The sequence below is a fragment of the Triplophysa dalaica genome, chromosome 11, assembly GCF_015846415.1.
Source record: "Triplophysa dalaica isolate WHDGS20190420 chromosome 11, ASM1584641v1, whole genome shotgun sequence".
Classification (NCBI taxonomy): domain Eukaryota; kingdom Metazoa; phylum Chordata; class Actinopteri; order Cypriniformes; family Nemacheilidae; genus Triplophysa; species Triplophysa dalaica.
In genome coordinates, this window is record NC_079552.1 from 16,414,207 (window position 1) to 16,426,133 (window position 11,927).

The following is an 11,927-nucleotide window of genomic DNA, read 5'->3' on the forward strand; positions in this document are numbered from 1 at the left end:
CTGCTCAGTCATCTGTGCACATGAAGGATGTCTTACTGCCTCTAGAATAAAAGCATACAAATACAATTTTGATTAAAAAACTGCATAATAATTAAAGACATTTCATATTACAATACACAATCAGGCCCAAGAGTTTTACATTTAATACATGAAAAAAATGTTTGTAGATTTAAGAGCTCCAGGCAGCGTAATGTAAGCGCTTAACAATCACAACAAAATTGGGAATCCTATTTTCCCATTTACACCTCTCCAGTTCACAGTTTTGGCCTGGGATTTGTATAGCTTCATTCACCAGACTGTGGCTTCACATCCACTCCACCAAATAATCCAAGATCAAGTACCTGGAATGTGTGAAAACATGATGTAAGTATTAAGCCAAATTACTACAACATGATTTTGGATGTAATACTGATATTAAGCAAATTGCAGCACATACAAGACCAATTAGAAACATATAATTTTCAAAATTGTTACAGATTCAGTTGAAATTGTACAAAAGTACAATGACCTGTTAGAAAAAAAGTTATAGAATGAAATAATAAACAGTCTTACTTTTTTCCATTTTGGTGGGCTCAGGGAGTCTGTCTTTGACGATAAGTCTGCTGTTCCACAAGATGCGCTGCTTTTTTTCATTTTAATCTGTCATAGACATAATTGCAAAAATCAAAACACATACACATAGCTTTTAAATGAAATGGATTAAACAAACATCACTCTTTACCCAGACTGCACGCACAACATCCACTTATTTAGTGCCAACAAACATGACAATGTTTTCTATAAACAAAACTCATACATGTATAAACCTTCTTATAAAACAAAGGTAAAATAAAGGCAAACTCTGAAAATTTACAGAATCCTTCAGAAAAGCCGAACGTTGGCGTTAAGTGAGGTTTGAATAAAAAAATTCTAGCACTTTTAACAATTTTGTTTTTGCATATGAACAAAAAAGCCAATCGAGTAGCAAAACCTGTTAGTTTAGATTTAAATAAAAGTATTGCAGATCAAAACAACGATGCTTCCGCGGTAGAATTTGAATTACACATTTCTGGTTCTTCTACTAAGAGGAAGCATTCTGAGAAATGAAGTCCTTTTCACAGGACGCATTTAACGTTGTATTCACAAATCGACTACAACTTCCAAGATGCATGGCAAACTACATCATCGTTTCTGCAAAGACATCAGGGGCATGTTCAAGCTCAAACCAGTGCGCAGCGTTTTGCTACGGTTTCCGGGTGGAACGACCTGTTTCCTGGAAACGGTTTGCAATGGTGTGCAACAGGGTTTGACATATGTTTTCTCACTTGTTTGGTGGGTATATCAAGAATGTCTTCCCAATCAGCAGCAACAAGTATATAACCCACGCGATTTTAAAGAGACAGCTCGCACAATGGGTCCATGTAAAGTCAGTACATTTGTGTCTACTGCAGCTCGGTATATGCAACTATTGAAGATATTAGAAGAGACTTATTTTGCAGAATTTTTTTCATCTGGGAAGAGACGAGCTATGACGTGATCTTGATTACTACGCTGTTTTGAAAAAGTGGGATGTGTTAAAAATCCACACCCCCACTTGCTGCTTTTCACAGCGCCAAAGAGTGTACAGTTAAATGCTGCAAATTTACAGATAAGGATTAATCTATGGGCCTTGGTCTGTTAATCTTCAGGATTAAACTGCCTCATGAAATAACAGTATTTTACTGTTGGAAATTGCCTGTTTTTTAACAGCAATTTTCACAGTGTACTCCCTTAAAACGGTTGGCGTCTTTGATATTATCTCAGTTATTAAAAAAAACTGTCTGGCAACTATTTTTGTAAAAAAAAGTGTGTAAAAGTGCAGTTTATTGGTATGATTATTTATGAAGTCTAAACAAAACTGTTTTCATGTCCAGTATTGTTGATGTTTATATGTGCTATGCATTGTAATACTATTTTCTGAAAATAGATAATATTGTAGTAATAGTATTGCTTTTACATCTGTTGCTATGTAGCTTTTGGCATAAACATCATTTTTATTTAAAGAAACTTGAGAAAGCATTGACACTTATTTGTGTGCCACAGTATCTGATGGTGAAGCCCTAGAAAAACATTACGTGTGAACCAAATTAGACGACTTCTCAAGGATAGGAAGCTGGAGATAAATAATGGATACAAGTGCATCCTGTTTCCCTGCGAGGACACAGCTTGTCTGAAAAGTCCTTATCCTCGCAAAGAGTCTTTTAACGACTTCCAGTAACAATTTAATTGCTTATAATGGCTGTGTTTCCTACGGTGCTATGAATCACATTCTGTTTATAGACTTCCTTTACAGACATTGTTTCAGTTACATTTGTGTAATTTAAGTATTTGGTATTGATAAATCAGTCAAAAGTGTTAGCAAAAAATACAGAAAGATTTTATTTCATAATTCACATTATAAATCAATATGGGAGTGCAGGGTATTTTTTAATGCATTGGGTGCATAATCATCCTTATAATCACTTTCATCTGAACCAATTTACAGTAAATTCAAGTTTCTATATCTGATTAGCATGGGATGTAATTCTTTGAAAACTGAACCCATGTTGTTAATTCATGCACAAGCAGGAATGCTTTCAGTAGATTACAGCACTGCGGTAGCTTTTACAAGTTATATAATTTATTTAATCCTAACAAAGGAAAAGAAATTCTTGCTACACTGGATTGACTCCTGCTCTTCTTTGAGTTGATTCAGGCTGATAGTCACGCTATTTAAGATTTGTTTCAGTTCTGATGCAGAAAGATTTGACTTGAGGCTCAGCCATGCAGTGACATGATGTTTACTATAAAGAAAACATACATGTTCAGACACATGGAAACAAGGGTAATCATTTAATTCCTTTACAGGGAATAAAGTACAGCAAAAAAGCATACCTGAAGTCAGGGTAATCTCTCAATAGATCACACAGCTCTAACTTTATACTGTCTGGATGCTGAAGCTTCAGGAGCCCAGCTAATTTGGGAAGAATATCTTTTAACCAATCCATGTTTGAACCCTGTTTATAACAATCAAATAAATAAGATGAATAGGAATACGAGTATATGTTTGTGTGTTACTGTAATGTGCACTTACGCCTGCGGTTAGACGTGCGTGTATGCTGTCGCTGTTTTTGCAAACCGCCTCTGCAGCCTTCTCTTGCTTTTCTTTATCTGCAAATCTGATTTTGTTCTTCATCATTTTCCGAACGTATTCAGCCAAAAACCCTTTATGCAGGTCACCTATCAGCTCCTGTAGCCATGACATGAACATATTAATGAATTGGGAAATGGACTAATTTGCTCAAATACCCAAATAACAATAGCTTAAATAAATGAATACCTGGCAACACCTATCGTGCAAGTGCTTGAATTTCTGTATATGTTCCTCGACTTTTGCAAGCAGCTCTTCGCATATGCCCTCACTGTCTCTGAGCCATTTAGATGAACCCAGCTTTTTGTACAACTCCTGCACAACAACATTTCAAAATGTAGGGTTGTTTATCATACTTGAAATTATAATAAACATATAATCATTTAATTTTTTTTAAAATAGATACATGTAGATGTATTTGTTTATTAATACAATACCAATGTGCACAGTACACGGACATACTGTATATTATGTAAAAACTTTTTTTATGTTTACATAATACATGTATAATAAAAACAATTTTATTCTGGATGTGATTAATCGTTAAAAGTAATTAACAAACAGCCCTAATTAAAGAATAAAATAAATATTATTAAATAATATTAACAAAGTGCCCCTAACCTTAAGGTCCTTGTGAAAATGATATGTGAAGTAAGCATGACTGCTGTCTCTCATGGCATTCAGCAAAGATAGACAGTTTGTTTTGACCTCTTCAGGAAACAGATGTGCTTTCCTTATAATGTAGTCCCTGTGGAAACAACACACTCAACACAAGTTCTCAAATGTCTGATACTATTGTTTGAGTTTAAGTGAGGCCCACCTGAACTGTGAGATGCACCAGAGGTTGGCCATTAGAACAGCCTCAGAATTAGTTTGTTTCTCCTTGATGACCTTATCATGAAACGTTTTGTAACTGTGGAAAAGAATGCAAAGCAAGTTAATTACTTCACGTTAATTGATGTTAATTTTCATGGTGCAAAATTTGTTAAATAAGGAAGGAAATAAGTTATCTTTACTCACTCGGTCAAAAAGTTGCTCATCTGGCAACTGACCCTCCGAGCTTTTGTCTCATCACCAAGAACCTCTTGAGCAGATCTTACACTGCTATCAAAACACTGGGAAAAATGTGACAATAATGCTGTTATTTCCATGGAGAAAATATAAATAATGATTGGAGTCAAATTCATGCTTTGTTTTTAGAAACCCTCTTGCCATTTAAAACTTTTATGAATTTCTTGCTTCTGCAGAACAGAAAAGAAGAAATTTGGAAGAATGATGGCAACCGAACAACGACAGCACCCATTGACTTGGATTGGTTTTGTGTCCATACAACAGAAGTAAATGGGTACCGCTCTTGTTTTTGGGTAAACCTCTCCCTTTAAAGCAAAATGCACCACCTGCACTCTAAAAAATGTTGGGTTACTATTTTCAACATCATTGAGTCAAAGTGGACAAACCCATCAGTTGGGTTAAAACAACCAGCATTTGGGTTAAAACAGCTCAGCATAGAGTAATTTATAACCCAATGTTTGGCTTTGTCCATTTTGTCCCAACGTTTTATAGGGTGTATTTTCCTGAAGTTTCAATCCAGAAATTCTTACAAACAATATTATCATATGTGCCATAACACAATGCACAATTATTAACTCAATAATTGTGGTTTATCCCTAGATTAATGTACTCCTAGTTATTTTGTTTCTTGAAATACAGCTAGTTATATAGTTTTTTATGTTCAGCACCTGGATAACATCAATATGTAGATGACAGGAGTACTTCTGGTCAATCAGTTCAATTTTTCCCTCCTGCCAGGCGGATTCTTCTCTGTTCAGAGCACCGTGAAGCCATGTGCTCAACTCATTCTAGGAAAAAACAGATTCAATTTGTCAATTTAAAATGACACCGAAGGGGGAATGCTTAAGATTTTGTAAAAGTAATTAAAAAGCATCACACCTCATTGGTGGTCAAAAACTGCTGTTCCAGTGGATTAATGATATCTTCAGGAAGCAGTGGACCGAGCTGTGTGCAATCTATCACTTCTTTTATCCTGCTGTCATTTAAAATACTGCAAACACACAACAACACATAATATATACATTTTTTTTTCACAAATCTTTTTATTACAAGTGGCAAATTTGCATTACTTACTAGTGGTAATGATTGTTCACCCAGCTCAATAAAACGATGCAGTCATCATCACACAATCCATAGTTAGCCACCTTTCTCAGCGTATCACTGAAGCTCTTATGGTACAGGGTAGCGTAAAGCTGGCACACATTGTCTTGTTCTGGGTAGCAGCTGCTCACACACGTCACAACTTTCAGCAAGTCTTCCCTCAGTTGTTTTCCTTTACAAAATATGTAATTCTTTACAGACGAATGTGCTTCAACACTTGAGTCTAATGGTGCATGTTGCATACGACTCTGAACAAGTGTCTGCAGCAGGGCCTCATGCTTCTGTTTACAACGTCTTGGCCTCCATGGTGGGCGTTCAGTTTCTTTAAACCCCTCCCACTGGACGTCCTGTTCCTCCTCCTGAAGAATTGCTTGCACTGCTTCTTTCAGTATCTCCTGTTCCTCTGCACTGTTGAGTTTGAGGGAATTTTCTAGCGTCCCCATCACTAGCTTCAACCAATCATCGTAATCCTTTACCAGTTTAGCCTCTGAATCTTCTTCTTCCTCCAACAGCTTCTTCTTCATGGCTCCAATCCCTTCTTGCTTCAGGACAAAGAGACGGTTTTCTCGGTCGATCAGCTGCTTCCCTGCATCCACAAAGTGATGTTCTTGCAGATTTTGCTGGAAGGTGAGGTCCACTGCCCGGAAAGAAAATGGATTCTTAAAGGGCATAATCTGTTTTATAACCTGACAGATTTTGACTACCATAGTACGAAAAAATTGTTTATCATTTTTTTGTTCTGTTGAACACAAAAGAAAGACATTTTGAACATTGTAAGCGGGAAACAGTTATGGGACACTTTTGGCTATTGTATTTTTTCCAAATGTATACACATTTGGAACAATTCGAAGGTGAATAATTGATGACAGAATTAATTTTTGGGTGAAGTATCCCCATAAACTGGACTTTCCTCATACTGTACACATGAACAATGCTGGATTTGATGATTTTAAAATGCATGATTTGCTTTGGATAAGATGTACACATTTATTGCTTTAGCATGGGCAGTTTAATTTAAAATTCATGTAAATTATTTTAAATAAAAAATTTGTTTGAACTGATAAAAATGTATTTACTTTAATGATCCAAATAATTGTATTGAAATTATAATTATGACAAAAGTTGTAGCCTAACTAAAATAATTTTTATTTTTTATTTTAAACAGATCACAATTAAGTCGAATCATTTACTGTATACAATATAACAATATATTGAAAATTCATTGAAAATGTAAAAAATGATAAAACTGTTCATAAAAACAAATTCATAAAAATGTCATTAAAGCATTTATTTTTCTTACCTGGAATTTTTGATTTCTTCTTGTGAAAAATGAATTTCACCAACTTTTCCCTCATTTCAGGACTGCACAAGGAAGATAAATGGTTTCCAGGTAAGGCGCATGAGGTTTCATTTGTCATCTCGTCTGAGGAAGAAAAAAAGTAGCAGTGTCTGGTCCGTATGCAAAAGAAAAATTATAAGTCGGAGTTTTGTCTTTCCCTTAGAACTAAACGGGTGAAGGTCTGGGGACACTCTTTTATAGACAGACGAGTTTAGGAGGCGGGGAGTTAGGAAGAGCATATTTGGCAATATCACAGTTCATCAGGGGTCCGTCATCCTGGGTAAAATTGTGCGTGTTGAAGTGGGCATGAGTCATGACCAGTGGCGGTATCTCTTCTAGCCATAACCGTTATCCTGCGCATCATATGTCAAGTGTTAACCGGAGATCACGTGTTTAATTGTAGGACCATATGAGAAACTGGATCTATATTGACACGCAAGTGTATTTATACAATATAAGTGACTGAAATAAAGAAAATGTAAGATTTTTATATAAATGTAACGAACTTTTAGCCTAAAAACTTCTGCATAATGTAGCATTAGCCTATATTTGTTTGAAAAAATCACAAACTAAAATGCTTCATGGAAGATCGTAATATTTTATTGGTAAGAATTGGCTAAGTAACGAAATTAATCCACGATGGCATAGGCTATAGGCTACAAAAGGAAAAGTCACCTATGGTCTACTATAAAAGTACATTTTAACCCTATTTTATTCGAAAGGGTTATCACATGTATTTTAAATGTTGTAATTTAAAAGTTAATAATTACAATACTTGTTGGAAAAAAGCAATTGTATCATTTTGAATGAAGAAAACAAATTATAATATTATTATGATCATCCTGGGCTGTAGTGTCGTAAATGCTTAATAGCTTTGTAGCCAAACATTTAAGAAAAACAATGCAAAAACATATGTGCAATTATTTTTTTATTTAATATGCAAAGTAATTCAAAGTGTGACAACTAACCCTTATCTTTTTTGGTATCGCTAGCTGGACACACATATACAAAAATGAAGTTGTTATGGCAGTAGTGAATGCTGAGTAAAACAAACAGATGCAATAAATTTCATCTCTTTTCCTGAGCAAAACACCTTTTGTAAAGAGACGCCAGTTGATTTTTGTAATTTCTCGACATGTGTGAAATACGCAGGATATCCTGAAACCATTCTCATATGAAGGCTTTCAGGAATATTGACTGTGGTACAGGAATATAGCACCTTTGGAAAATACTGATGGGAAATTCCACTTGAGACTCCTTCCATACCCTTAATAAAACAATGAGTAAATTTGGTCTGGACGAAGTATTAATGACATTCTTGACCTTCTCCCTCATGATGACCTGGCTAATAAAGCACAAGAATTGGGCAACAACAGTGAGAGTGATTTCTTTGGCAAGACCTCCCATTACTTCTTATAAGACCATTCTGACCCTTTATTTTTAATATTTGAACAAATTAAAAAACAATACATTTACGGTTGACTCCTTAGACAAAACTGTTAAGTGCCCTCTCATTTGATAGTGGCTTTGGATAGAAGCATCTATATGAGGGTCAATGACAAATAAGATTTTCAAGAAGAAAAAAAAAATATTTTAAGCAAAACATTTTGAAAATGTATTTTTATGTCCAAAAAATGTATTGTGTTGATTTATATTGGTTTTACAGCATTTTAGGGAGCATTAATTCATTATTAAACAAGATTTCTGATTTTACCACCCAGAAAATGTCAGGTGGTGCGACCATATATTAATTTAAAATAATATACATTTAATGTATTTAGCACTGAGTATTTTTCCCCTCATGTATAAGAAATTTAACATAAAATCATGCCAAAATATTTTATTAAGAATTTTATTGAGAAAATTAACATTTATTTCTCAGTTTTCTTCTCTGTTTGTATGTTCGGACGGTCGCACCACCTGACATTTTTGGCTTCAAACACCAAAACTCAAAAAATCTATTGAATTTCAATAAAATGAAAAGGGTTTCTTATAAAGGACATATTGTAGATCCATTTGATATATGACATGTATTTATTCAAATTCTTTTTAGGAAAATAATGAATTTGGACACAAAAAATACATGTCACGTCATTGACCCATGAATAAATGTAAAGGTCTGAAACAACAGTTTTGATGTTGAGAATACATCTGCGGTATATATATTATGTGTATTTAAGTGGTTATTATGTGTTTCTGTGAATTTTAATAAGTATTCATTTTAGTTAGTGAGAAGTGTTTACTAACTCATTTTGAAATAGTTTGAAATAGAGTATAAGATTATAATATATAATAATGCATTCGTTTTTTAACTTTGCCTGTCTGCAGAAGGAAGTGAAATCGGGAACAAAACCCACCCTCCACACTTTCCCCAAATAGCACATCATTTATTTCAATGATCTGCACAAGTGAAGCTGTCTTGTGAAATCTGTTTATGAAAAGGGTCCAATCAGAAAAGCTGGCAGACGTGTAAGTAGCGATGTGTCACAATAACCAAACTTACCGCTATGACAACACACTGGGTAGTTGTGGCCTAATGGTTAGAGAATCGGATTTGTGACAAGAAGGTTGATGGTTTGATTCTCAGGGCCGGCGGGTAATGACTGAGGTGATAGCTGCCCACTGCTCTGGGTGTACGTGTGTTCATAACTTGCTGTGCGTTTGTTCACTACTCTCTGGATGGGTTAAATGCAGAGGTTACATTTCGGGTATGGGTCACCATACCTGACAAATAGGTCACTTTCACTTCACATCCACAGCATAAAATATGTATGTGAAAAACTGTTGTGTTTCAGAACAGTCGAGAATGTAATCACAATGTAGACTTTACATCGATGACATCCTCATTTACTCTAACAATGCCACACAACATATCCAGCACGGCACCTCCTCAAGCTCGAGAAGTGCGAGTTCCATCAGCACACCATCCAGTTCCTCGGTTACCTGATCGCCCATAACAGAGTAAAGATGGACCAGAAAAAGGTGGAAGCTGTTAAGATCTCAATCTTGATTGTTTATCCACCTGTCATCCATTACCTGGAAAATATTTAAATGCACACCTCACTTGTAGTTTTGTCAGATCTTGTTGTTCCACTGTTGGAATATCACTGTGTTTGCTATCCTGTTGCCATTGTTTTTGGAAGTTATACCTTGTGTTGTCAAGCGAATTATATCTTCCCTTTTTTTGGATGTTTTTTACCTTTTTGAGATAAAATAAAAAACACTTTTGCCAAGATCTTTTGTAAATGCATCATCATTAGTGTGCATCAATCATAATGTCAATCAAACATTTCAAACACAAACATGTGACCTCTCTCACTGTTGTGTTGACACAACAGGATTTCACAAGAATCATGGACTACTGCACAGATTTCTCAAAAGTTTTTCCACTTTCAGTGACACTCCCACACATCAGGTATGTCAAAACCTGCTACAGGAAAATAAACAGATATGGGATACTATCCAGTTTTGCCATGCTTCTCTAAATCAGACTTTTGTAGCAGTAGAACAGTAAAGTGAAAAAATAAACATTTATACATATTCAGTATTTGTGCATTTGGTTCATTTACCTAAAAAGAGAAATATGTATTCACAATAAAACATTTTCCACTATAAAAACTCCATCGTTTTTTTAAATAAGATGCTTAGTTGACCACTAATCTTGTGACAATAATGTATAAACAGAGTCCACAGAGAGACATCGTTTCTATACAGATCTAAAGATTCTTCTTATGTGAGTTAGTTTTAGGGGCTTCCCCTGCCAGCTTCCCTGATTCCTTTAGATCACGTGATGAGTTTGTACCTGAACCCAGACATGAAACATTCTCACCATCTTAGTATACTCCACGCTGAGCTTATAGTACATGTTATAACATGTTCCTACCCCGGGTTTTTTATGATACTGTTTACTGACATAATACTCAAGATATTGCTCGGACATGAAAATATGTTTAAAACATTCATGTTTATGTGTGTTCTTTCTGAATTGTGCGCCGCTTGGTTTCTTTCAGAGGCACTTTGAAGGTCTTTTAATAACATCATGATTTATGGATGCTGGCAGGAGCAATGGAAATGTTTTTCACTGCATCGGGTTTGCTGATGCTGTCAGTATGGAGTCTGGAAAATCCCTTTTAGAAAGTGAAAGTTACCTTAAGCTTAACAACTGTGAGCTAACTATAGAGACGCTTAAGGCTCTATCTGTAGTTTATCTGGCTCTGGCTGCTGTAACTGAAAAAAAATCTAAACACACTTTAGTTTATTATGATCTCAGTTGACAGCCTGAGGCCCTCAGAGAGAGAAGCCTCGGATAAAGGACAGCAAGGGACTTCCCTTGGATCTATGGGACTGTCTTTATTGTTTCCTAAAAAATGATGTGATTAATTGCATTTTAAATCTTATTTCTACATACAATTTTATAGCTGTATTGAATAAAAAAACGAATGATGCTGTGGGTTCACCACTGTGAAACAAATATACACAGAGACCACACAATGGTTTAAAAGATAAGAGGAGTTTTTCTAGTTATTGACTTATTGAGCAAACAGTGCTTTTTATCCAGATGTCCATGTGGATCTGTCGAGTCACTTATCAATGGGATTTTTCTTTATTTCCACATTCCCTCATTCTTCAACTCCATATTTTAGAGATTTCCACAAAGAGTGCTCTTATGTCAGCCTGCTGGCGGAATTCAATTGTCATGTATTTCACCATTTTGCACAGAACCTAAGTGCTCATTTGGTTCAGCCCGACAGTCACTGGGCTGCTCAGTCAATAATACACCGCATACAGTGAGTCAACTTTCCTGGAAACAGAACCAAGACAGATAGGGAAAATACATAATCCATTTGGATGAGATGCAATTTTTTTTGCCACCTGGTAATCTCAGGAAATCCTCTTCCTAGATGGATGCTCTGATCTTTCATCCCTGGTGGCAGGGGGAAGTTCCCTCTTATCCTACAATAAATAGCAATATACTTTTAAAAGACTCTCAATGTTTACATTTGATTTTGTAAACAAAATGCAACGTTTGCACCACATAAGGGAAGATTGATTTAATCTTAATGTAAACATTATTGTCAATGTTTGGCCTGTTGTATATCAGTTATTAACCTCTTGAAACAGGAACCCTCAAGGAACCTTGAAAAATGAGGAACTCAAGAAGAACACACGTGAAAACCATGTGAGTTAATTTTTATTATACAGTGTAATGATGAAAGAAGAAGTATGCAATAAAATGATGTTTTATTATAAAAATTGAAAGAACACCTC

The 11,927-nt window shown here is 35.3% G+C and overlaps 1 protein-coding gene across 3 annotated transcripts; it reads right to left on the minus strand.

The window, feature by feature from the left end:
- Positions 1-126: 126 nt before the first annotated feature.
- tnfaip2b (tumor necrosis factor, alpha-induced protein 2b) lies at positions 127-6,835 on the minus strand. Of its 3 annotated transcripts, XR_008908393.1 has the most exons (12): positions 6,621-6,835; positions 5,294-6,059; positions 5,099-5,210; positions 4,888-5,007; positions 4,169-4,263; positions 3,969-4,061; positions 3,770-3,896; positions 3,338-3,463; positions 3,092-3,247; positions 2,893-3,014; positions 553-639; positions 127-341 (listed from the first exon to the last, which is right to left on the minus strand). XR_008908393.1 is itself a non-coding variant. In XM_056761265.1 (11 exons), the coding sequence occupies exons 1-11, from the start codon at positions 6,736-6,738 to the stop codon at positions 2,639-2,641; spliced, it is 1,896 nt and encodes a 631-aa protein (XP_056617243.1). In that variant the 5' UTR covers positions 6,739-6,835; the 3' UTR covers positions 2,374-2,638. The 3 variants fall into 3 exon arrangements, 2 of the variants coding, with proteins under 2 accessions (XP_056617243.1, XP_056617242.1); XM_056761265.1 differs by lacking the exons at positions 127-341; positions 553-639 and adding an exon at positions 2,374-2,801 and having other exon boundaries at positions 5,294-5,957; XM_056761264.1 differs by lacking the exons at positions 127-341; positions 553-639 and adding an exon at positions 2,374-2,801.
- Positions 6,836-11,927: the final 5,092 nt, after the last annotated feature.